The sequence below is a fragment of the Chinchilla lanigera genome, unplaced genomic scaffold (assembly GCF_000276665.1).
Source record: "Chinchilla lanigera isolate Chin_1 unplaced genomic scaffold, ChiLan1.0 scaffold00173, whole genome shotgun sequence".
Lineage (NCBI taxonomy): Eukaryota > Metazoa > Chordata > Mammalia > Rodentia > Chinchillidae > Chinchilla > Chinchilla lanigera.
In genome coordinates, this window is record NW_004955574.1 from 1,330,737 (window position 1) to 1,356,291 (window position 25,555).

The 25,555-nt window shown below is 57.6% G+C and overlaps 1 protein-coding gene across 4 annotated transcripts; it reads right to left on the minus strand.

Moving 5' to 3' along the window:
* Positions 1 to 174: 174 nt before the first annotated feature.
* Napa (N-ethylmaleimide-sensitive factor attachment protein, alpha) lies at positions 175 to 22,656 on the minus strand. Of its 4 annotated transcripts, XM_013509543.1 has the most exons (12): positions 22,125 to 22,213; positions 13,772 to 13,982; positions 11,819 to 11,898; positions 9,834 to 9,950; positions 5,468 to 5,514; positions 4,432 to 4,509; positions 4,208 to 4,263; positions 4,044 to 4,128; positions 3,314 to 3,418; positions 2,162 to 2,230; positions 1,773 to 1,823; positions 175 to 864 (listed from the first exon to the last, which is right to left on the minus strand). In XM_013509543.1, the coding sequence occupies exons 3-12, from the start codon at positions 11,865 to 11,867 to the stop codon at positions 763 to 765; spliced, it is 759 nt and encodes a 252-aa protein (XP_013364997.1). In that variant the 5' UTR covers positions 11,868 to 11,898; positions 13,772 to 13,982; positions 22,125 to 22,213; the 3' UTR covers positions 175 to 762. The 4 variants fall into 4 exon arrangements, with proteins under 4 accessions (XP_013364997.1, XP_005413938.1, XP_005413937.1 ...); XM_005413881.2 differs by lacking the exon at positions 13,772 to 13,982 and having other exon boundaries at positions 1,773 to 1,820; positions 22,125 to 22,656; XM_005413880.2 differs by lacking the exon at positions 13,772 to 13,982 and having other exon boundaries at positions 22,125 to 22,651.
* Between the last annotated feature and the right edge of the window lie 2,899 nt (positions 22,657 to 25,555).

Consider the following 25,555-nt stretch of genomic DNA (forward strand, 5'->3'; position numbering starts at 1 on the left):
AGGGGCTCAGGATCCAGAAGAATCTAAGGCCCCAGGCCCCCGAATTCTGGCACCCGGGCCCAGGGCCTTGCATCTCCACCCCAGGCCCACCCAGCCCGTCTCCAGGCCAAGCTTGTCCTGAGGATGTGTCCCCTGCCCCCCAGGGCCCGGGAGCAGAGGCAAGGAGGAAGAGACTCATGCAAAAGTGGCAATTTTTATTTTCCTTCTTGGGGCATCTGGAGCTTCCGATCTCCAGACCAAACCTCAAGCACAAGGGAGGAGCAGCCCAGGCTGGGTCTGCGGAAACCCTCTGGGTGCAGGGGCTGTGGTCTAACCTGAGCCTGGGGCTGCAGGAGGCTGGGGTGCAGGGGAGCCACCCCCAGCAGCAAGAGCAGGTCTCAGTGGCTGCTTGTGCTTAGAGCTCTGCCAGGGGCCAAAGTGGGGGCAGAAACCAGCCATGAGACTCGGCTGATCAGGCGCTGGGGACAGGTGCTGACCTTTGACTCCTAGCAGTGTTCATACAGGTCTCTATCAGACTCCTACAGCTGATTTGGGGGGCGGAGGACACCACTAGGGGCTTAAATAGATAGGCAGAGGCGAGGGTTGTAGCGAGAGCAGAGGTGACCGGCCAGTGGCTCGGCCTCTGGCACGGAGGTGCTGCTGAGCCGCGCCACTGCCCTGGTAGCCCACGGGGTTCCCCGGGTGGGGAAGGAGGGAGGTCTCAGCAGGCTCAGCCCACCTCTCTGCTGCACACACCAGCCGGCCGGAGCGGGGATGGGCGGCCTAGCGCAGGTCCTCCTCGTCGCCCTGGATGGTCTTCTTGATGCGCAGCAGCATGGTGGTGAGCCACTGGTCCAGCCGAGAGATGGAGTCGTACTCCTTCACCTGCCGGCACCGCGGAGGGCATCGCACCCAGCCCCAGCCCCATGGGCCCAGCCCCAGCAGCCTGAGGCTCCTGGTCCCTGTCTCCCTGGGTCTCTAAGCAGGAGCATGGGAACACCAGTGGGGAAGCTGCCTTTTGTGTCATTACCAGGGGCCTAACATTTCCTCAGGGGGAAAATGTGGTTTAAAAATGAAAAAAAAAAGTGCAGCTTTTGTTTTTTGTTTGTTTAAGGGTGAGTCAGAGGCTGGAGATGCCAACAGAGCCTGCCCCTCATGCCCGGGGACGGGGGCGCAGAGGCCAGCCCTTCATGCCCAGCCTCCCCCAAGCCCTGCTGCCCTGGGCCGGTGGGCTGTGACAGGTTGTTCTGTCTTTATCAGGGGCCTAAATTCCTGGAGGCCAGGAAGAGACCGGAGAACTGCACTGCAGCCTGAGCTGGACGCAGCTGGGTTCCACAACGTTCGGAACACAGGCAGGAACAGGAGAGAGGGCACATTGGTGGGCTGAGGGCTCCCTGGGGAGACGGGGAGTCCTTGGCTTCTTTCTTCCTTCCACTCCCTGCTGCTCCTCCTGGGGCACCCACAGTGTCCAACCTGAGCCAGCCCGCTGCTCTCCCTAGGGGGCTTCGGGGGTGCACAGACCGTGGTTTTCAGGGGCAGGGTAGTGGGGCTGTGAACCCCGAGGGGCAGGGCAGGTGCCTTCCCTCCCCAGCCTCAGCGCACCATTCACAAACTCAGTGAACGCACCGTGTACCTTCTGAGGCCGCTTGTGGGCATTCTGTGGTGGGCGGCTGAGGAAAGGCAGGCACAGCCAGGGCCCAGAGGCCCAAGGTGAAAAACAAGGACAAAACCGGAGGAAGGACATGAGAGGGGAGCCTGCCCCAGGGACCCAGCCGCCGGCCGCGGCCACTCACCGATTCCGTGTAGCTGTCCACGTTCTGCTCCTCGTGGGCGTCTAACAACTTCTGTGAGCAAAGAGCACGGGGAGTGAGGGCCGGGGGTCAGAGGCCTGGTCCGGGTTAGAGCCAAGGGCTGGGCAGGAACGGGGCTCCCGCAGGGACAGCAGAGCCGCATGTCGGCATCCCATGCCACCCGCAGGCGCCAACCCCAGCCGCCCAGCCCTGTGCCTAGTGCCGCCACTGGATCTGCCGTTCTCATGCACAACAGGGAGACGGAAGAAGCAGAGCAAGGAAGATGCAAGCCCTGGGCAGCCGCGGGACAAACGCGAGCCCAGGCAGCCCCAGCCGGCCACCCACGCCATGCTGGGGTCAGGTAGGTCCCCCCGCCCAAGTCCCCTGCTCACTTTCATCAGCTTGCACTCCCGGGAGTCAGAGAAGGCTGGGAACAGCTCCTCGTACTTCTGCACAGCAAGCTGGGCAGCGGGGGGGGAAGAGGACAGGCTAGGAACGGGGCCACCGGAGACAGCGGTCCGGCTGCGGGACCTGGGCAGGGCTAGCAGCCCTGAGTCAGCACTCCGCCCTCCTCGCCAGCTGCCCTCCGCTGTCACCTGGCGCTGTGCCAGGCGGCACCTCCACGGGGCTGAGCTCAGCACCCGGCTGGCTGCAGAGACGGCTGCAGGGAGGGAGAGGGTTTCCCGGGCAGGTGCCAAGCACCTCCCCACCCGTCTGTGCCAGGGAAGCGGATAAAGGGGCATACCTATGTGCCAGGCCAAGGGCTGGGCACTGCACACATTCAGCCCTCGCGAGGACCTGAGGGGCTGGAACTGTTGCGAGCCCATTCTGAAGGTGGGGAAACAGCCCTGGAGAGGGCATGGGTGACTGGGGGGTGCAAAACCCCAGCTCAGGGACAGGGGTGGCTCAACAGGGGAGCAGAGCCGAGCACAGACCAGACCCCGGTTCCATCTACAGCACATCTGCCCCAGTTTTAATGGCCCCGAGCTCACAGCCACCTTCTGGTGGCGAGAGGAGCAGGGTGGCAGACATGAGGGCGCCCTGGGCCCTGCAGAGCCCTGGGGTCTGGGTAGGGAACACTAAGATGCAAGCGGACTCCATGGCAGCTCCCCGGTGCCTTCCCCTGCACCTCCCCCACCACGTCCTGAGCTTGGGGATGGCTTCAGCCTAGGTCAGAGTTGCAGCCATGCCCCAGAGTCCCAGGGTCTGGAACGCTAGGCTGCAATTCCCTAGCCATGCAGCCTCAGCGAGGAACTTGGCCTCAGTGTCTCCATCTGCAAGATGGGCTGGCACTGGTGCGGCCTTCATGGGATAACGGGTTAAAAACTGCAGAAGGAAGGGGACTGGTGGAGTCTGCAGGGAGATGGGAATTCAGAAGCCTCCAGGGCCTGGCAGGGAACACCAGGATGGAATCCCGTGCTCACAGCGAGGGCTTCGGGTCCAGAGGCCGGCAGGCAGGGCCACACGGAGGGAGAGGCAGGCCCTTCTGGCTGTGAGAAGTGGCCTGGTGGCTGGAGGGGAGCAGCGGGCCGGGCCGCGCTCACCTTGGCGTTGAGCGAGTCAATGCAGAAGTGGCAGAGCGCCGCCTTGAAGAAGTAGTCCTTGGCGCTGTATTTGAGCAGAGGGCTGTCCATGGCGGTGGTGCCCACCTGTGGCCATGCAGAGGTGACACTATGAGCTCCGGACAGGGACCCCGAGGGCCAAGTGGAAGGTGGGTCTGTACCCTGGGATGAGGCTGGGACCCTGGGGCAGTGAGCCAGGGACCAGCCCAGGTGGGAGCCTGGAGCACCAGTGACCGGGCCAGGTCCGTGTGGGAGGGAAGCCAAGTGTCCACCGGCCTCCCGAGGTGCCTGAGAAGGCGGGGAGGCGGCACCTTGCTGCCAGGCCCCACGGGAGGCTGACGCGCAGTGGGCAGAGAGGTGGCAGCTGAGACAACATGAGAGGCGGCACCGCCCCGCTCCCTCGGGCCAGCTGCTGCCTTTCGCACAGCCACAGCCCCCTCCCCACCCAGCAGAGGGCAGCCCGCGTGACGCCCCCTGCCTCCTGCCGAGCCTGAGGGACCCTCCTCTGACCCCCCGCCCCGGGGTCCTGCAAGGCTGCCTTGCTCCGGGGCCTCAGGACAGCCCCCGGGAGAGGGTGCTGATGGCACATGGGGTGAGTGGACCGGTGGGCATGAGGTGAGGGCCATGCGTGGGAAGCAAGGACGGGCAGGAGAGGCGGACAGACGGGGAGGGCACGGCGCTGCTGCTCACGAAGGACAGGGCCCGCGCCCACCTGCTCGTAGATGTCGATGGCCTTCTGGTACTGCTCCAGCTGCGCGGCATAGCCGGCCACCTTCAGCAGGCACTTGTTGGCTGAGCTGTGGAAGGAGGGGCGTGAGGGGAGGTGGCAGCGGGTCGGGCCTGCGTCACGGAGGGGTGGGCACAGGGCGGGGATACCTGTTGGACTCCTCGCCTTTGTAGTAGTCTGCAGACTGCTCGTAGTGGGCGATGGCCTGGGGAGACACGAGGTGTGACTGGACGTTGAGCGGCCTCCTTCACCCTCAGCCGCCCCTCCTGGGACCCCGCTGGGCCCAGGCTCTGCTAGCACCAGGGGCTGGCCTGGCCGGGGCCGGGGGCGCACGGCCAGGCGGAAGCCCTGGTCCCAGCCATCGCCCGCTCACCTTCTCGATGTCCACCAGCTCTGTCTCGTAGATCTCGGCAATGGAGATGTGGTGCTTGGCTGCGATGGTGAATCGGCCCTGGGGGCACGAGGTGGGGCTGTGTGACTCCCCGCCCATGGCTCCCCCTCAGCTCCTGCCTCACCACAGGTGAGTGAGGTCCGCAGAGCGGGCACGGTGACTGCCGCCAGGGCAGGCACCGCGTGAGCCACGTAGGCAGCCCCCCAGTGCCTGGGCCCGTTTCCACCCCTCCACAAAGCAGGGCCGTGGGTTTCTTCAAGCCCCACTTGCCCTGTGGCCGTGGAGCCCGCTTCCTACAGGTCAGCGCCCCATCCCGAAGCCTCCCCTGCCCATGCCGTGTGCTCCACGGGGTCCTCAAGGCCTGATACACCCGGCACTCTGCTGGCTTCTACCCCTGCTGCTTACTCCTTGCCAAGGGCAGTGGAGAGGGTAAGGTCCTTTGTCCAGCCAGACCTAGTTCTGGGTCCCAGCAACTCCTGCTTGCAGGCCTGTGCCCCGCCCTGGGCAAGCCAAACCCCTCGAACTCCTCCACTCAGCCATCCCACGGGGCTCACAGGAGCTGACTACCACAGAGCAGGAAGAGTGAACTGCCCGCAGCGTTTGGCTCAAAGTGACCCTGCTACCGCTGTTAGGTCAATTACTGCAGCACCGCTTGTTCTGAACACAGCGCAAGGGCAGGGGCCTGTGCTCCTGTAAGGTCGGGGCTGACAGAGGTGGCCCACGGCAGGAGCTTCCCACCCAGCCTGGAGCGGAGCGCTACTCAGATAGCAGGGAAGGCAGACAAGGGGTCAGTGCTGAGGCAACACACACACACACACACACACACACACACACACACACACACACACACACACGAACGCAATGGCCCAGGAGGATGAAGGCAGTGCAGGAAGGAAGGGCCATAAGCCCAGTTTAGGTGGCCAAATTCTCCTAGGCTCCCACTGCCCCACCTGCCCTGCTACAGAACAAGAACCCTACTGGGGGTGCTAAGGTGAGGGACGCTAACAGGACCCCTTACCATGTCCGTGTAGATCTCGATGGCTCTCATCAAACAGTTGATGGCCTCTGGGAAGACAAAAGAGGAAGCAGGGAGGAGAAACGAGAGTGACGGAGAGGCGGCAGATGCAGGGCGGCGGGTGCGCAGGGCTGCCGCCTGTGCCCCCACTCCGGGGGCTGGGCGAAGGTGGAGGAGCCCCAAGCCCAGGAAAACTGGTCAGAGGGATTTTCTGTCAACAGCAGGACCTGCTGGTAACATCCTCATGGGGAGCCCTTCTCTCTGGGCTGCCTCCGTGCCACCAGCTTCCCAGCAGCTGTGGGGCTAGGGAACGGCAAGCACTGACCACCAGGCTCCCCACAGGCGTTTTGGGCCACTAGGCAAGGCCCCGCCCTCACAGGACAGAGCTGCCGCTGGCAAGGGTCAAGGTGAGGCCATCCTGGGGGCAGCAGGGACCGCGGGCTCTCCTGGATGCAGCCACCATCACTGCAGGTCTCTTGAGCAGATTCTGGCCTGCACCAGTGCCCTGGACCTTCAGCGTGGGCAGCGGGTGCACGTCCTGCCCACCTTGCCCTGCCTTCCCCTCCACAGGTGGCTGGCACAGTCCTCTGTTCTCAGTGCTCCCCGCCCTGCCACTGCCACCCTCCGGCTCCAATCGCAGGGTTCACCAAAAAGCACCCCAAGAGGGGGCTGAGAGGAGGAGCTGGCTACCTTTGTTGTGCTATCTCTTGCAAGATTCTCAATTTGGGAAAGGCTTCCTTTTTTTGACAAGTTATTTGGAGGAGAGAAAAGCATGAGTGGGCGGCAATTTCTAGCAGATAGAAATGAGCTCTCAGGGTGGATTTTTAAAAAATACCATTTAAATGAATCTCAGGAGAAGGCTGTTGGGGAGGGAGGGCAAGCAGGGCAGAGGGCAGAGGGCAGAGGGCCTGGAGGGCGGCATTGGCACTAGGAAGCAAATGCCTGGCACCTGCTTGCAGTGGGCTCCTGGCCGAGTACCACCAGCAAACTCACACCTGAACAGAGGCTCTGAGCCAGGCCCATGGCTGGGCCTTTGGGAGTCCACAGATGTCCCTAAATGTACATGCACGAAGTGGGGTCTGAGTGCTGCTCTGGAAGTCTGTCAATTCCATCAACTTCTGAAAAGCCTGTGGGGACCCAAAGAAGCCACCAAGAATGTACACCATACCGTACGGCCCTGGACTTTTAACTGGGACCCTGAGGCAGTAGGAAAAAAGGAAGGGGTGCCAGGCATGGTGGCGCACACCTGTAATCCCAGCACTGGGGAGGCTGGGGCAGGAGGATTGCCATGAGTTTGAGGCCAGCCTGGGCTACAAAGTGAGTTCAAGGCCAGCCTGAACTATATAATGAGACCCTGTCTCAAAAAGACAATAGGTGTGTGTGTGTGTGTGTGTGTGTGTGTGTGTGTGAGTGAAGCAGGCAGAGGCGGTGCAAATGGAGAGGACATGGCAACAAAACAGGAGTCCAGAACAGTGTTATTCGCTCACATGCACACAAGCGCTGTAACCCAGCAGGGTCCAGAAGTGAAGGATGAAAAAAAAAAAAAAGAAGTGAAGGATGCCCAGCAGCCAACTGGGCTGATTCGGGGGAGGAGCAGTAGCAGCCCCCACTGGGGCCCAGCCACTCATGGGCTCCCTGTCCTGGCCCTCTGTGGGCCAAGGTGGCAAAGGCTGCGCCCCAGGAAGAGTAGCAGCTGCTGTCTGCCTGCCAGCAAGGGCGCTGTCAGTGAGGCACGGCCCCTGCAGCGCCAGCAGGGGAGGAACACAGATTTACAGGGCTAAGGCTCCTTCGTGCCAGCTCCTCGCTCCGGGAACAGCTGTCCTGGAAAGTGGCAGGGGGCCAGCTGACGCCCCAGCCAGCTCCTGGACGCTCTTCTGACACTCACTGCCACTGTGCTTATCAGGTCAACAGGCTTTGGGCACCCGTAGTCTGTCTCCGCCCTCCTCAGTCTGCCCGCTGAGAGCTCTCCAGCCTGAGCCTGGGGAGGTACAGGGGCCCAGGCTGTCACCCCTGCCCCGACAGTGCACCCAGCTGCCTCTGCGCCCAGCGGCAGCCTTCCCATCACAGCCAGGACTCAGCCCACTCCTATTCCTCAATGGAGCAGGGACCAGTCACAGAACCGAACCAGGAAGTGGGGCGTGTTAAAAGACATAGGAGTCCAGCATACAGTAGGCCCCCAGCAAGTGACAGCATGTGTGGGGCAGGACCACTCCCTGCCCAGGCGCACACACCCTACAGACCAGGCTGTCCAGGTAAGGGGCCTTCTGGCTGGAGCAGCCAGCAATGGTGAGGACACTGAGGAAGCACTGGCAGGACGGGCATCACTGGCCGCCACGGGCTAGCACCTCCGCTGCAGAGGGCAAGTGCAACCGTGGGGTGGAGACCCGACCCACAGGAGACCCCAGAGGACATGGGCTGGACGAGGCTGTCCAGGCAGGGGAGGAGACCAGCAAGGAAGACCCCAGCTAGGGGAAACCGGGCAGGTGGAGCTCCACATGGGCCCACTTTACAAAGCACTAGGCTACGGGAGGGGGGGCTGCACCTCCCTGGACCCTCAGCACAGAGGGGCCACGGGGCCATGCTGCACATGGGCTCGTGGTAGGGCTGGGCTGTGCTTTAACCCAGGACGGAACAGAGGCTCAAGAAAGGAAGTGACTCCTCATGGACATCATGCAACTGCCGCGCCCCTCCCTGTTCGCCCTGACCGGCTCCAAATACAAAGCAGCCGTCACCTCCATGCAAATGTGCTCACACTCGGACTGGTCACACTCTGCCTTGCTGTCACCAGGGAGGGCACCTGGAGTCCCGGGGCTGGATGTGGCCAGGCTCTTTGCTCACAGCTGTGTCCTCCCCTCCCGGAGAGGCCCCCAGCCAAGTGCTCAGCGACCAAGCTGGCAGCCTCAATGCCCTTCCATTGCACTCAGCCTCTTCTGTCATACTATGGTCCATGCCGGACCCGGGCCCATCCTGCACTCTAGGGTCAAGGGCAAGTCGATGCAACCATACCACGCCAGGCCTGTCTGCAGGAACAGCACAGGGTGCACACACGCCAGGCAGCCTGGCAGCTGCCACCCCAGAAACAAGTCTTTCCAGTCACTCCGGATGGGGCAGCAGCTGAGCGTCACAGATGCTAGGCAGCATCACCAGGCCAACCAGTTCCCCAGGGAGCAAAAGGGAAGGCTGGGGAAAGGCTGTGCACAGGACATGAGACTCCTAGGGTGACTCCACCCGAGAACAAACCCAGGGTCACCCTGGGTCATCAAGTCACCCACGAGGTCTGCTGTGACCCGCCCGTCACAGGGCTGTTCCCTCTGGGCCTGTCTGGCCCAAGCCCCGGCACATGACCACTCAGGCCCACATCTACAGGGTGCCAGCTAAGGCGTGATCTGCAGACAGGACATGGTGGAGCCCCGACTATGCTGGCAGTGTTTCCAGGGCTGCAGAGAAACCTGTGCTCTGCCACAAAACAGCCTCTCCTGGCAAGAATTGGCCTTTATTCCAAGATGAATACTGCCTTTAAAAAGAATACTCATCTGCTCTCCACTCTGAGAGGACAGTGACATGAGGTGGTCATGTAAAATATGTCCTTGTTTGCTAAAATTAAGTCACAACCTATGTCTGGCCCTAAGATTTTAAAAAACAAAATTCCCAATGTAGTAGGGATGTAGCTCAGTGGTAGAGCACATGCTCAACATGCCAGGTGCCTAGACTCCATCCCCAGCACCACACAAAAAAATCACTCAAGCAATCCATCAAAATTCCCACCTCATAAAATCCCCATATCAATCGCTTCTCGGCCTGTTGGCTAAGATCAAGTGTAAAATCCCCGTATCTGGTGGCCACAGGCTGGGCTTCTGCCTCGGGATGAGCCCGGTGGAAAGACTGTCTTCTAAATGCAGCTTCTGTCCCCGCACGCTCTCATCTACGGAACTTGTTCTCTGGCAACTGGATCTGAGGCTCTATTCTCACTGATTTCTCCCCAGGGTATAGGGAAGCCAGGTTAGGATAATTTCCGCTCCTTTTTCGGCAGTGACTCCTACCTGGCTGGTCTCTGAACGCCCCCACTCCCTTCTGCATGTTAATTCTGACAACAGAACAGCTTTGCCTCGCTCCCTGGCAGGCGGAGGGTCTGAAATATAACTCCCACTCCCAAATGCTCCAGGAGGGGAGGGGAGCGACCGGCTGCGCATCCCCAGGAGGGAAGCAGGACTGCAGCAGGACAGAGTGCCAGCTCTCAAGTTCAGGCTCTCTGTGCCTCCAGCCTGTCACATGTCGGCCACGGGAAGAGCCCACAGCCACACGGACACCTGAGGACTCTGAGAACACTCGGCGGTACTGGTGGTCGGTGTGTGGCCCCGGGGGTCCTCACCCTGGGGATCAGCTTTCTTGAAGGCGTTACCGGCGTCCACAAAGCAGGTGGCTGCGTCATGCTTGCTCTGGAGCTGCAGGTGGAGCTGGGCAGCCTGGCAGAAAGCATTTCCAGCAGCTGGAAGAAAAAAGAGCGGCCCAGCTTCAGGGGCTGCACGGACACTGCCCAGGAGGGGGCTTGGGATCTCGAGAACACGGAAGGAGGCCCAGGGAGCAGTCAGGACTGGCCCAGGCGACCCGGAGCCCCAGGGTGAGCCTATGTCCTTCATCCTGGCTTTACCAACATCTCCAGGGCCACCACTTGTAAAGGTCCCAGGACAAGGCGGGCAGAGCCGAGAGCTGCAGAGGACATGAAACCAAGGTGAGGAGGCTCCAGCACCCATTGGCTTGGCCATCCTCTCCACTAAGGGCAAAGTGGAAGCTGGGCTGACAGGGCCAGGCTCAGACGGGGTCCCAGCAAGAGGGCACACGGGACTCAGTTACCTAACCCTGTCCGCTTGCTCCCCTTTCCCAGTCCTATTTTGTGCCCCTGCAACTCCCCGACGCCCTCCCTGCCCAGTCCTCAGGCCCTGTGCATCCAGCGCGCTGCAGAGCGGGCAGAGCACTACGCTGGGGCCCAGATCCACAGGGGAAACGGCTTGTGGACCACAAAGCTCCTGTACATGCAGGAAAGTGCCTACCTGCCCTGAGCTCATCTGCACACAGTCACTTTCTGTGGGTCCCAAGCCATTCTGTCCAGGCGTCTCCTAAACCAGCTTTGGGAGGCACCAGGGCCTCCCCTCTCTGGGGCTTCACTGTGATCTCATTGAGAGCTCCCAATCTGAGCCCTACATTTCAAAAAACAGGGATGCTAACAGGGAGAAAGTGGCCCAGGACTTGTGTTGGAATTATTGAAGGGGAAACAGTAACACATTTTAGGTGAAAAGCAACATGTATGCGGTTGAAAAATAGGCATGCCTTCCCTCAAGGCCCTGTATCAGCTCGGGAGCATAAGAATACACACAGCAGTTGGCCATACGCACAGTGCCTTCTGCTGAATGTCAGGGGAAGCTCTACTAATTCTCAGGAAGCCGGCTGATGATGTCCTCAAGTCATGGTGATGGCCGGGGCCACCCTGCACCTCTGCATCCCACCTCCAAGGCCCCATCCCCATGTTCTTCTCCTACGTCCAAAACGCTCCCCCCGGGTCCCCAAACTGTCTTCTACTCCATTTCCTTGACCCAGTCTTGCTGACATCGGAAGCCACATTATGAAGTCAGCACTAACTGGGCTCAGCGTGCTGGAACCCGATAGCTCTCCCTGGGCCATGGGCTCCCCCAAGGAGACCCTCATGTGCAGCCCTCGAGGAGCCAGCTGCCTCACGGGGGAAGTGCCTGAGCACTGAGAGCAGATTCTAACTGTTTCTGAATCCTGGCTGTGCTGCCTGCTTGTCATGGTAGCCTGGGCAAAGTGCTGAGCCAGGCCCCAGCTTCTCAGTCTGTTTTTTTTGAGGCAAGGTCTCACTATGTTGTGCAGGCTGGCCTCAAACTCAAAGTGATCCTCCTGCCTCAGCCTCAGTCTGTAAAATGAGGATATGAAAGCTATCCCCAGGGTAGCTGGGATGAGTCAATTAAAGTACATATGACAGATATTCAGTAGAGTGCCCATAAATGCTGGGTGTCATTAATGTTATTACTGGAAGCTTTTGCATGTTCCCCTAGCCCAGAACTTGGGCTCTGATGGAAACAAGATAGAATCGTTTCCAGGAAACCCAAAATTCTCAGGGAGAAATCGCTCAAAGAGCTCATCCACGTGGGTCTATCAGAACTCAACAGCATCATCTCTACCCTTTCTGTCCTTCCTTGATCTCCACCGTTCCACCTGGACCAAAGGGCCAGGTGGCCCCCTGGGAGTGGGTGGTGGGCCCCGCAGGGCTAGCCCTCAGCCAGGCCTGTGGATGGGAAGCTGACGGGGAGGGGAGAAAGCGCTGCAGCGGACAGCACATACCACTCCAGTTTTTGGCCATTTTGAACATGTTTGCTGCTCTGGCGTACATTTCACATGCTTCTTCTATTTTGGATGAGCCTCTGAGGAAAAATAAAAAGGAAACAGATGAGGAGATTATTTCGTCTGGTATCAAAAAGAGACACATTCTACCCTGGTGACAGTGGAGATGTGTTCCTACCCTCACACCGTCCCCCACAACCTATGAAGCCACCTCCCCCTGGCCTCCCGAGCCGCCCTCAGCCCTGCACATGAGGGCACAGTCTGCACAGGAAGCACGGCTGTGGTGCCCTCCCTGAAGGCGCGCTGGGGTGGCCACTCGCTCTCAGTGGGGCTTCCTGACCTCCACGCGCAGCCCCCGCAGCCTCTTGCACAGCCTGCCCGGGCGGCAGGGTGACCAGTGGGTGTCAGGCACTCTGCCAGCGCCTCTGCCCAGAGCCCGCAGAGCATTCTGGGGGATCTGCCCAGCTGTTAACACCCTGCTGCCCCCCAGCGCCTGGCATGCGGCCACTGCTCCTCCAAGTCCTTGCCGCCCTTTACCCATGGGGAACCTGGCAGCACAGCCCAGCCACACGCAGACATTCCAGCGTAAGATGTAAACGTAAAAGGCTCTCACTTGTGTGCCAAAAAAGGGGAAAACAGAGGGTGAAAAGAATAGAAACACGCATGTTTATATAAACACAGGATATTTCTAGATAAACACAAAAAGCTAGCGCAGCGTTTTTCTCTAAGGTGAAGTTTACAGCACTGGGCCAGGTGTGGGAGGCAGACTTATTCACTGCGCGCCTTCATGGTGCTGTCTAATTGTTTTTACCATCTGCACACTTCATCTTCTCAAGGAAGAAGTATATTTTAATATTAGTCTTTATTTTTGACCCTGTAGTCGCACATTGAATTACATTTCTAGCAATTTACCCTATGAGATGAATCAGAAAATTACAAGGATATTCGGCACAGCCTTACTTAAAAGGCAAAGCAACCCTCAAAGAACTGTGCAGTAGCGAGCACCCTGAGAGAAATACAAGGGTATTATTATTTGTTAACATTTTTGTGGGGCTGTGGGTGGAGCCCAGGGCCTTGTGCGTGCTAGGAAAATGCTCTACCACTGAGCTGCACCGCCAGCCACAGGGGCACCTGTGCTTATGTAAAACAAAAGGAACTCTCTTTGTGCAGCTTTACCCTGGTTTCTCAACCTCCAAGCAACACATACAAACCTCTTGCTTCACTAGCAGCTCAATCCAAAAGTCCCTACTATGTGCTCCGTCCATTCCACCCCAAATTCAACCAGACCAACATCTTGAAGTCTGTGGTCTTTTGTAACTACTCCAAGTCCTATCACCCACATAATTAGGACAGTAAAATTCACTCTCAGGAGTACCACCAATTTCTTCCCACAATGACATAACAGCTATGTTATTTCTTTAAAAAGGGAAAAGGAGCTGGGCATGGTGGGGTACACCTGTTATCCCAGCACTCCAGAAGCTGAGGCAGGAAGGCTGCTGTGAGTTTGGGGCAGCCTGGGCTACACAGTACAGTGAGACCCTGTCTCCAAAAAAAAAGGAAAAAGGGGGTGCTTCCCCATCCTGAAGCTACACATATCATCTTCATTGCCCCCACCCTTCATGCATGTCAGCTGTCCAGTACTGCCCTGGCCACCTGTCCACGCCAACCACAGCTATACAGTCCATACTGCACTGTGGATGCAGCCCACTCCTGGAGATGGTGCTCGGTAGGCCTGGAACTGGGGACCCCCGTCCGATCAGGAAGTACTCCCTGATATCTCCAGTCCCGCTCCTTTAAATTTTAGTGTCAGACAGGATCTTACCAAGTTGCCCAGGCAGCCTCTAATTAACCATCCTCCTGCCTCCACCTCCCAAGTACTTGGGATTTGGGGGACCCAGATGATCCAGATGACTGAGCGAGTCTGGTAAGGAGAAACTGGGGCTGTCGGCCTACCAGCCAACAAAGCTGAGGTGGGGGCAGGCAGGCGGGCAGGGGCTAGAATCCCCGCTCCTGAGTCCAAATCGCATCAGCGAGGTAACGCGCGTCCTCAGATGCAGTCCATCCTCTGCTGTCCCCAGGAAGTGGCACTGAGCCCTGTGCTCCTCCACGCTTGCCCACAAGCTCCCCCCAGGCGGCCAACAGACTTCTTCAGGGCTCCTCCTGGCTGTGGAGAGGTGAGGAACATTCCTAAGCTCCTGGTACAGGAGAATTCAAAACACCTCAGGAGGCCCTGCTCCCTCCAGAATGCTCTCTTTGTCTGCAATGCTGGGGATGGAACTGCACACGCTGGGCCAGCGCTCTGTCACTGAGCTCCCAGAACGTTCTCTTAAAGGGACGTGTTCGATTTTCATCATGGGCCTGCCCACCCTAGGCCCGGCCCACCCTTCCCCTCTTTGTCCTGTGCAACCCCAGGTGGCCTCCGAAAGAGCTCAGGCTCCCAGCGCAGAAACTCAGTGGCCCAAAGCCAGTGAGCAGCAATGAGCAGCGTCAGCCTGGCCAGGTTTATCCGGGCTCAAAGGGAAAGAGGACACAAAGCTTGTCAGCTGCCTGGGCTGAAACGCTCTGATCCCAGCCTGAGCTGCATCAACGGTTCTGACTGCAGAGTGGAAAAGCCAGGGGATGAACACCTGCTCGGGCCCCCGCGTGCCATAACCCTTGCACTGAACACTCTGGGCCTGGCCGCGGCTGTAGCAAGGCAAGCTGACCAGAGTGCACCTCTGGAGTGCCATCACCTTTGCTAGAGGTGAAGGGAAGTCCCCAAAGAGGGAAAGTGACTTGCAGAGGCTTAACTGGCAGATCCTGGGTAATGCATATCTGGGCATTTATTATGCAGCAGGCAGTAGAGAGTAGAGCAATAAGCAAAGGGGAAGGGCCTGCCCCTCAATAAACAGGGATCAAGGGCCAGGGATATAGCTCAGTGGCACAAGTGCCTGCCTGGCCAGCACAAGGTCCTGAGTTTGATTCCCAGTACCAAAAAAAAAAACAAAAAAAAAAAAAAAAAAAACAAAAAACACCAAACAAAAAAACCCCAACCAAAACCAAACAGGGATCAACAAGCCAACTCACTGGGTGTGCGCAGCAGGGGAGGGGGCGGGCAGCCCTTGACCCCATGCTAGGCAGGGAAAAGTCACAGCCACAGCATGTGCAAAGGCCCTAAGACAGCAACACACATGGCAAATTCACGGAAGAGCAGTGGGCCATGATGGTTATGGTGCAGGGAGCAGCAAAAAATGAGGCTAGAGGAGCAGGCAGGGAACACACCATGCTGGAGCCCAGGATAAGGATTTGGGGCCCATTTTAACTCAACGGGAAAGTGACCAGAAAGAAGACGTCCAGGCTCTGCAACTCTTCCAAGCTGTCTCTCTGCATGGCTCAGCTGGACTCGTGCTGCCCACCTAAGGGTGGTCTCCTGGCTAAGCCTGCAAGCCCCCGAGGAAAAGACCAGCCTTCTCCCTCTGCCTCCTGCACAACATCCAGGAAAGCACAGCGGACCTCCTGCTGAAGGGCCTGGGTGGCAACGCAAGTGACAGCTGACAGTCCCGCCCCCACTGACCCCCTCCAAGCTGCCTGCTGCACTCTTCCCAGCCCACGGCTGAGCCACACTGGGAATGAGGGAGCTGGCTGGGGCTGGCCCAGCGAGGCTGTCTATAATTACCCCTCTGCACGCTCCCCCCAGCGCGGAGGAAGCAGTCTCAGGCCTCCCAGGCGCAGCCACCAACCTCCAGCAACTGCCATATGGAGGGTGAGCGCTGCCAGGAAAGCACAGGCACGGCAGGACCAGGCCAGGGGGCTAGGCAGGCACTCGCAACCGCCCTCCCTCCGGCCCCTGGACGCTTTCCGGCTCCCAGAAATGTCCCACCCACCACCCCCATTTGCAGGTCCCTAAGAATCACAGACAAATGGAGTGACTCCCCCATTCTGCGTTGGACACTCTCTCGCTCCTGTCCCTCGGCAGCAGCCCCGGCCACTGGCCCATTGGCTTGACCATCAGTCAGTACCCTCCGTGAGGAAGAGGGACCCAAGGCCTGCCCCTGGCCTTGCGTGCCTTGCAGGGCCCTGACCAGGCTGTGCCTCTTCACAATGGGGAACCGGGTGCTGAATGCCCGAGGTGCCCGCCTGAAGGTGCATGTCTGGGATCCTGGAGACTCGCTGCCCGTCTCACAGAAGGCGCCGGGACTCAGAGAGCCTGCCCACGCTGATACTGCAGGAAGTGGCAGGGCTGGGAAAGGGACCCTGAGGCCTGGAGACTCGCTGCTGCCCTGGCCTCTACCTCACTCTGCATCCCAGAGTCCTCTGGAAAATGAGGCAGGTGGACCGTGTCTCTGACGGTCCCCATGCCTCCCACAAATCAAACAGCCCACCCTGCCCCGTTTCTCCCTCGTCAAGTGGTCTCTGTTCTCTGCTAAGCAGAGCTGAGCCTCCTCTAGGCAGAGGATTAATTAGGCCACCCCCTCCTGAGCCCGAGGTACTGCCCAAAGGCGGAAGGGATGTACACAGTGAAAGCAGGATGCTGATGGCAACGGCTCTGTGAGAGCTCAGGACCCCCGCAGCCCCCGCACCTGCGGCACCAGCACGTGTAACTCCTCACAGGTAGGAGCTCGCCCGGGACCGGGACAAGGACGAAAGAACAAGGCATCCCATGCAAACCCCCCAGTCACCTCTGAAGTCACCTCAGGCCCTCTCAGACAGCCTGTACCTCAAAGAGCAAGGGACGGAGACTTGAGCAGACTCTGAAAAGGGCACCGGGCCGCGTGCAACCGCAGGCTGGGTACTCTCAGCCCCGGTGTCTTCTGCTGTGAAGTGGAGAAAACTGGGGCTCAATCCCTGGCACGGAGCACGGCACGAAGCCGCTGCTCACGTGGCTGCCTCTGTGTGGAGAAGGAGGAGTTCAGAGGGTGCCAGCCACCCAGCAAGCAGCCAGACAGGCCTGGAGCACAGTGCCAGCTCCTTGCCCGCCAGCCTCAGTTTCTTCCTCGGTCTCTAGGGACAAGCCTCTGCCACCAGCCGCAGCTGCGCTTGGGCACGGCGTCACTCTCACCCGCCCCCACAGAGCTCAGCGCCCACGCTGTTTACCCACTTCTGGGTCGGCATGGGCTTCACCTCTTGGGCCCCCACATCAGCTAAGTGTTGCCCCTTGTCTTAATGACTCTTCTCCTTGCTGAGACAAAACACCTGACACGCAAAGTTAAAGGAGGAAAGGATTATTTAGCTCACAGTCTGCAGAGGTTTCAGTTCAGTCAGCGGGCTGCAAGGCAGGGTGGCACGGCGGCCAGGCATCATGGAAGAGAAACAGCTCATGCTGGGCAGAAGGCAGCAAAGTAGCGAGGAAGCAGCAAATGACAAGCAGCCAGGGACAAGCGACCACAGCAGCTCTCTTTCTGTCCATTACATTCTATACAGGCTATGGCCTAGGGCAGGGAGCGCTCACACCCGGGTGAGCCTTCCCATTATCCACTCCCAGGGCCGGCGATATAGATCAGCGGCACAAGCACCTGCCTGGCAAGTGCAAGGTCCTGAGTTTGATTCCTGGTACCAAAGAAACAAACAAAACAAAAATGCACACACCATTATCCATTCCCAGAGCTATGCCAAACCAGTAGACTAATTTAGTAACCACACACCCTTGATCCCAGTGTCACATACTCTAGACCAGCCACCTCTAAAAAGCCCCACCTATGCCGCCTGACGCTTTGGGGGACATCTAGACACAAGCCACCCCTGCCTCCAGTTCCAGAGTCCTAGGTGTCCCACTGCCCTGCCCCCAGCTCACGACACTGACAGCACAGTGAGCCCCACTTCCTCGGGTTCCGTATTCAGATTCAACCCATCTTGGATCAAAACTATTCCAATAAATTGCACCTGTACTGAACATGTACAGGCATTTTTCCTTGTTATTCTCCAGTGCAATGGGTATTTCTGCGGCATTTACCTTAGTTATTATACGAAACCTAGAGATGATTTAAGGTCGTGGGAGACTGTGCACAGGTTCATTCGTATACCACACACCACAGCCTGAGGACGTTCTGCTGTCTGCACTGGGCCAGGGGTGCTTGGGGAAGGCATCCAGGGCTTCATACTCACTAAGTATACACTCTAGCACTGATCGACACCCCCAGCCCCTACGTATGTTCCTCCCTCCCTTCTCAGTTCTGGGAACTCTCAGTACTGGGGACTGAACCCGGGGCCTTCACCCTGAGCCATATCCTCCTACCCTCGGCACTTTATTTATTTGAGACAAGATCTTGCTAAATTGCCCAGGCTGAGCTCAAACTTGCAATCCTCCTGTCTCAGCCTCCCAGAGTCCTGGGATTATAGGCAAATGCTACCATGGCCAGCTCCTCCTGTGTTTCTTTCACAGCTGCCCCTCTGCTCCCCAAGATGACACTTCATCACAGCTCCAGGATGAATGTTTAATTTCCTCAAAAGACATACAGAAAGTCCCTGGTTTCTCAGCAGCCCCACCTGAAACAGGAGGACCCTGGAAACATCTGTACAACCAGGCAGAAAGGTCCCAGTCACAGAGAAAGCCAGGATCTCCTGGATGCCCCCAGAAACCTTGTCTGCCCTCAGGAAAGACTCGATGCTAAGACTGGTTAAGTGGCACTGAGCTTCCAGTTGTGGGTCTTGGCACTGGCAGGACGGTGTGACTCATGTGGTTCTCGCAGGTGGAAGGGGCTGGACACAAAGCTGGAAGCTCAGCTGCGAGCCCAGCAGGCCCTGTATAAGGACAACCTCCCCAACCTGAGCAGTGACCCTTCACTCACAAAGCCAGTGCCCCTGGCTCCTGGTGCCCGCTGGCAGTTCCAACAGGGTCTGACTTGCTAACACTGATCTTTAGGAACACACTGGTTATATACAGAGCACCCTGTCAGCCCTATTTCCCAATGCCCCCTGCTTCCAATGATATCACCTAACGATAAGGACGCTAGCAACTGCCAAGCACCACCAGAGCCACGCCCGCTCTCACCTCACTCCGCGCACCCTCTCCTCGCTGGTTAGGACAAGAAGCAGGGCCCAGTCTGATCACAGGTATCCACAGGGACAGAAGTGTGTATTTTGGATTGTTTGGGGGAGAGCTGTTAGGGAGGGAGAGCCCAGGGGACAGAACTGTCACTCAGAACCTGTATAATGGCAAAGGGGTGCAGCACAGAAGCCTCTGGACCCTTCAGCAGACCTGGAGGAAGGGCAAAGGCTGCCCTCCCGGGCATGGGTGAACCCAAGTGGCCCACTAGATGGGAGCAAGGGCCTCTGCCTTTGGGAAGCTGCCCTCGCTGAGGTTCCCAAAAGAAGGGAGAAGCACCAGGAACGAGCTACCCCAGCACTCGCTCGTCCAGGCCTGGAGTGAAGCCAGCTGTGAAATGTTCAACCCAGGTGAGGCCAGCTCCAGGGCAGAGGGCGGGCGGGACGGATCCTACCCACAGAGGATGAAGTCTTCGCCAACTGACCCCTGGATGACCTCCGGCTCCTGGACACACAGACCCCAGGGCGGCCCTGCCTGTTCCCTTAGCAGCACCTTCCCAAGGTCTCTTGGAAGCCCACCTGCGCGCTATTTCAAGTGTTTTGTGGAGGTTGGGAGGTGGCAGCTCCCGAACCACACTTTGCCAGCATCCTTCCCAAAAGTGCTGCGATGGGCAGGAGCCTCACAGCACGGTGGCCTTGAGGGAGGGCTCTGAAGGCTGACGGCCAGGTCTGAATCCATCTCTCCTGCTGACTTTGGTACTGGCAGCTCAACCGACTTCTCTAAGCCCCCTTCATCTGCCTGCACGGGGATTTTGTGAGGACCAAGCGAGAGAAGGCAGGTTAAGTGCCCAGCCCAGGCCTGACTCAGGCAGAGTAAGCACCCAGCAAGCGAAATCTGCTGGTTCCACTGTCACTGCAGCAACCTCCTGCCGCCACTCTCCCCACCAGCTGCTGCAGTCCTTTCTAAAGGACAAGCAGGAATCCTCTAGGACCAGCCCCTACTGGAAGCCCCCACTCCACCCCAGCACTCCAGCCCAGCCCTTGCTCCCGGGGCCTCAGTGTCCAGCCTCGCTACACTCGCCTGCCCTAACTTAACGATCCACCTTGGAGCTCTCATATACTTTCATGAGGCCTGCTTTACCTCTGGCCTTGCTCAAGCTGTCCCCTTTGCCTGGAGTGTCGCTCCTCACCATGCAGCACCCCCAGAACTCCTAGTCGGCCCCTGGCTGGAGGCCTCTCCTCTGCAAAGCCACCCCTGGTTCCTCTGGACCTTGATCCTCCTGTGTCCTCCATCAGAATGCCCCCTCACCCCCGACCTTTGTTTGCCCCATCCCTGCTGTCCAGAATGCCCTACCAGGCCCCTGCCCCCTTAGCAATGGCCTGAGGCTCCCTGGGGCCCAGCTCACTTCTTGCCGGGAGGCTGCATCCAGTTCACACAGCGGCCCCTCAGTGCGGGAGCGCCGCACGAAGGACCCGACCCAGGCCTTCCCTGAATCCACAATTAAGCTTCACTAGCGCTTGGCAGTGTTACCCTTGCTTTCCCGACCAGGTGGCAAGTGCCTCTAGGGCCAACAGCTGCTCTGGGCAAACACAGCCCAACAGTACACAAATCTCCGGGTCAAAGGGATCAGAGAGATACCAAGCGCCAACAGGAAAACTACGGCTGAAAACTGAGCTCTTGGCTCCACCCCCAAACATTGCACTTGAACTTCTCCCCTAGCTAAGAAGAAAGAAAGGTACACAGATCCATTGCCTTTCTGCTTCTGAAGAGTAAACATTCCTCACCCAATCAGCACAACCCATTAGATCAGGAGTTTCTTTATACCAGACAATTCATTGACATTCTTCAAATTCTTTTGCTAAATTGTGCAACCAGGAATCAGTCCTCTTCATTTCTTTCCAACCGGCTGCCAGGCTCCTAACGGTCTCCTGCAATCCCCAGGGCCTCCTCCCAAGCCCTCTCCCTGGCCCTTGGCAGCCTCCCCCAGCCCCACCACCTTCCCCGTCTGCCTTTCTCTGTTTCCTCACTCCACGCCCCATGTCCAACAGTTCTTCCTCTCCATCAGTCCTCCGGTCCGTTCCCAGTCCCCACAGCCTCCCCTGACCTCTCAGGACCCTCCTTCAGCGTGCCAGATCCTCCCACCCCCTCTGCCACAGCCTCAAGCTTCTTCGGGCCCTCCCAAGTCCCCAAAGCCCAGAGCTCCTTTCCCATTCCCTGTCACTCCTCTCTATCACACACAGGCTTCCTGGTCTCTCCTGTGACCCCGTGCATCCAAGGCCTCTCCCGCCTTGGTCTCCATCCGATGCTCCCCACATGTGCCAAGTTTCTTTCCTTCTGGGTAGTGACGATGTCAGAGGTTTCACCACAGGCCAAGCTCAATGCTAAGCACTTCACACATAAGTAAACCTCCCAGGTCAGTTTAACCAATGATCGCCTGTATCTTGGAAATTATACAACTTACACAGGGTCGTGAGCAACTGTCAGAGTCGCCTTTTAAAATCTAGACTCTTGATGCTCCTAAGCGACCATGACTCTTCAAAGGACAGCCAACTTTTATGAACTGACATGAGCTTGATGTGAACCGTCTGCCACCTCCCAGGTTTTAGTTGTCTCCCAGCTCCCCCCAGGCCCTCTTCTAAGACGCACCGGACCCCTTTCACACTTGAGGGCCACACAGCACGCGGTGACCGCCCTTTTGTTTCTCTCCCTTCTCTTCTCTTCTCATCTCTCCCTTCTCTCCTCCTCCCGGGCCAGGCCAAATCGTGTCTCCACCCCTTGGCCCAGGCATCCACGGTCCTAACCCCAGGTTTGTGCTCGGATCTCCCGAAGTGGTCACTCTCAACCAGAGCCGCACCCACCCGCACACCCACACACACGGGCTCACCACTCCCAACGCCACCCGGGCCGCCGCGCCTCAAGTCAGACTCCTTCGCCCCCACCCATCTCCCTGAGCCCACGGCAACCCACGGCCACGGCCTTGCGGAGGTGGGTCCCGCGGGCACCTGCCCTCAACCCAGTCTGGGATCCTCCAACTGCGTCCCCTGGAAAGCCCAAGGCTTCTGCACCTGTGGCTCCCCCGGCTTTCTCGGCCGCTCGGGCTGGCCCCCCTCGGGCCTCAGATCGTCCTCCCTGGGCCCAGTTCTCCGGGCCCCTGGCCTGTGTGCAGCCCGGGTTCCCTTCCCCGCCTCCAGACGGTGTCGCCTCGGCCCTTCCGCGTCTCTGCCTGTCCTCGGCCTGCGCGCGCTCCGCGCCTTACACCGCGTCCTCCTCGCCGAGCACCGCTGCCCAGCCCGCCGCCCCTGCGTCCTCTCAGCCTAGATCCCGGCCCTCTCGGCCGGTTCTCACCCGAATAGGCCAGAGAAAAAGGACTGCGAGTTCTTCACTTTACGCTCCGCCTCGGCCAGCAGGGCCATCGCCTCCGCCTCCTTCCCAGAGTTGTCCATGTCGGCCACGAAAGTTCTCAGCAAACTGCCCGACTGGGCACCGAAGGACTCCGCCGCGGCCGCGCCGCGGTACACCAGCCAGCGAACTCAGCGGGCGGCGGAGACGTCGCACCTGCGCGCGCCGCCTTCGGCCAGCGCCCTCGTGACTCCTACCGGCCAACCAGCAGCCTCGTAGTGCAGCGCTAGCCCTCAAGGGCCACGCCCCCACCCGATCCGCACGCTGCCTTGTGACTCTCACTCTCCAATCGGCGTCTCGAGATCTCGACGCATGCGCATACTGCCGAAGAGTGCACAACATTAGCTTCCTAGTATTTCGCAGGACAAACTCCACATGACGCTGCATAAACCAATCCTACTCCCCATAGCCAAGAACCTGTCCCTATGGCGCGGCCTCTGATTCTCCTCCACCAATGATCAGGAGCCACTGGCTCGGTCGGCCCCTCTTCGCGGAATTTGGGACTGGTCAGCTGACCGCTGACGCTCACGTGACAGCTCCCGGCAGACACCTGGTTTGACAGTTCTCCTGCGCACTTTAGTCCCGCCTCCGCGCTTTGTGTCCTTTACTTCTTCCATTCGAAAGGCCTAAGTGACGAAAAGGAAATTGTTCTACTTCTTGCGCCCTCTGCCGACCGGTACTGAAACTGGCATGGAGAGTACTCGCAAAACTTCAATCTGACAAAATTTAGAGTTGAATTGTACTAAGCGCTAGTTGAAAAAACCTTAGAGCAGGAATTCTCTAACTCTAGTGTCGCAAAAAATGGCTGCAGACAAGTGTGTTAAAAATTCAGTTTCTGGGGCTGGGGATTTAGCTCAGCGGCACAGCGCCTGCCTGGCAAGCTCAAGGTCGTGAGTTCGATTCCCGGTACCGGAAAAAAAAAAAAAATTCAGTTTCCACCCAGACGTGGTGGCTCACTGCTCCCAGGAGGCTGAGGATCGCTGTGATGTCGAGGCCAGTCTAGGCTACATAGCGAGTTCAAGGCAGCCTGAACTACATAGCGAGACCTTGTCTCAAAAAAAAAAAAAAATTCAGTTTCCAGTTCATCAAGTGACCAGAGCCGGGGATATTAGCTCAGCGGGACAAGCACTTGCCTGGCAAGCGCAAGGTCCTGAGTTTGATTCCCGGTACCCCCCCCCCCCCCGCCACCGCAAAAAAAATCAAGTGACCTGATTGGTTTTTAATACCACTCTCCAGGGGCTGGAGATTTAGCTCAGCGGCACAGCGCCTGCCTGGGAAGGGCGAGGTCATGAGCTTGATTCCCGGTACTGGAAAAAAAATACCACTCTCTAGTAAAAGGAACTAGGGATCTTAGAAGTGGCTGGGGTATGGGAGGAACCCAGGGGCACCCTACCACTGAGCTGTGTCCCAACATTTCGTTCATGTTTAGATTTTGAGACAGGGTCTCTCTAAATTGCTCAGGCTGGCCTCAGACTTCCTTTCCTCCCTTTTCAGTCTCCCAAGTATTTGGGATTACACACATGTGTCATCGCTATCAGCACTCCTCATTCTTTAAGTGTGGCGTGTATAGTGACTTGCTTACAAAAACTGCAACATGGGAGGAGGATGGAAAGCCTCCTGTTTACAGGGGAGAAGCCTGACAAACACTGTCAGCCAGCCAACTGAGGTTAATATCAACAATGATAAATCAGCTAGGTGTGGTGGTACACGCCTGTCACTCTAGCACTCGGGAGCCAAGGTGGAGGCAGGAGGATCCTCACTAGTTCAAGGCCAGCTGGGCTGCATAGTGAGTTCAGTCCCAGCCTGGACTAGCAAAAACAAAACACAAACAAGGATAAATCATGTTGCTAGTATGTAACCTTAACATGTGATCAAAATGGCACTTCAGTGTCGTCTTCCCAGTATAATCATGAGAAAAACAGGTAAATCTCAATTGATGGACATTCTCCAAAGTACTTGACCAGTTCTCCTCAAATCAGTCAAGTCAAGCAAACAAGGGAAGCCGGGTGTGGTGGCACACACCTGTAATCCCAGCCCTCAGGAGGCTGAGGCAGAAGATTCATTGTGAGCTCCGGGCCAGCCTGGGCTACAAAGTGAGCTCAAGTCCAGCCTGAACTGCACAGCGAGACCCTGTCTCAAAGAGAAAAAAAAAAAAAAGTAGCAAGGGAAAGCTGAGAAACAGCAATAGGAGCCTGAGGGGACCTGACTACTACATGCAATGCGGTAGTGGGGTCTGATATAGAAGGAAACTTACGTACAGCTGAAGGAAATCTAAATAAAACATGGACTTCAGTTAAAAATAATGTTTGTGAATTGTAACAAAGGTACCATGCTAATGCAAGATGTTAATGATGGGGCAAACGAGGTACACTATGGGGACTTTTTTTAGTACCATCTTTGCAAATTTTCTGCAATCTTAAACTATTCTTAGGGCCGGGGTTATAGCTCAGTGGCACAAGCACCTGCCTGGCAAGCAAAACGTCCTGAGTTCAATTCCCGGTACCAAAAAATAATAATACAGGTAAACTATTCTTAAAGGCTTCTTTACATAAAATCAGGTTCCGGGGCCCTACCCTCAATAGTTCCAATTCTGAATATGTGGTAGGGGTACCAGCATCTGTATGTCTTTTTCTTTACAGAACCCTAGATGATTAGTAACCAGACAATCAGGCCCACTGTTTAAAAAAATGCTGTTATCTGAGGTGGGTGTTGGTTGAGCAGCGTCACCCTGAAGAAACCTTAGTCCAACTCTCATCTTACATTCAAGAAACTCTCCTGAGCTACCGCTTGTGGTTGTACTGTGCTCTGACCGCAGGCAGGTGGGGGGATCTGAATTACCACAAGCAGTTTCAGTTCCAGGCCTGTCAAAGCTGCACTGTCATAAAAATTTCCGTTTGTTTTAACCTGTGAAATTGGAGGGTAATTTGTTATGTAGCAATAGGTAACTAGTATACCCCTAATATTTAACCCAGTCTCATTTCCAGAGTTCATTCATTTAGGTGAGATCCAAACAACAGCCAGTGGCAGCAAGGAAGTGCTCTTTAAGTAGCAATGTTCAGCCAGGGGTGGTGGCCCACGCCTGTAATCCCTGCACTCGGGAGGCTGAGACAGATGGATCTTTGCAAGTTTGAGACCAACCTGGGCTACAAAGTGAGCTCAAGGCCAGCCTGAACTACATAGCGAGACCCTGTCTCAAAAAGGTAAAAAAAAAAAAAAAAAAAAAAGAAACAAAAAACAGGAAATCAACCTGGGTCACAGTGATGGAAGAGGGCCCAGGGCACAAAGCTAGATTCATAAGATCCCTGAGTTCTTTCCCTTAACAAAGGGTTCCAACTGCTTGCAACTGCTGCCTGTGTTTCTTTCCCCCACAAACATTA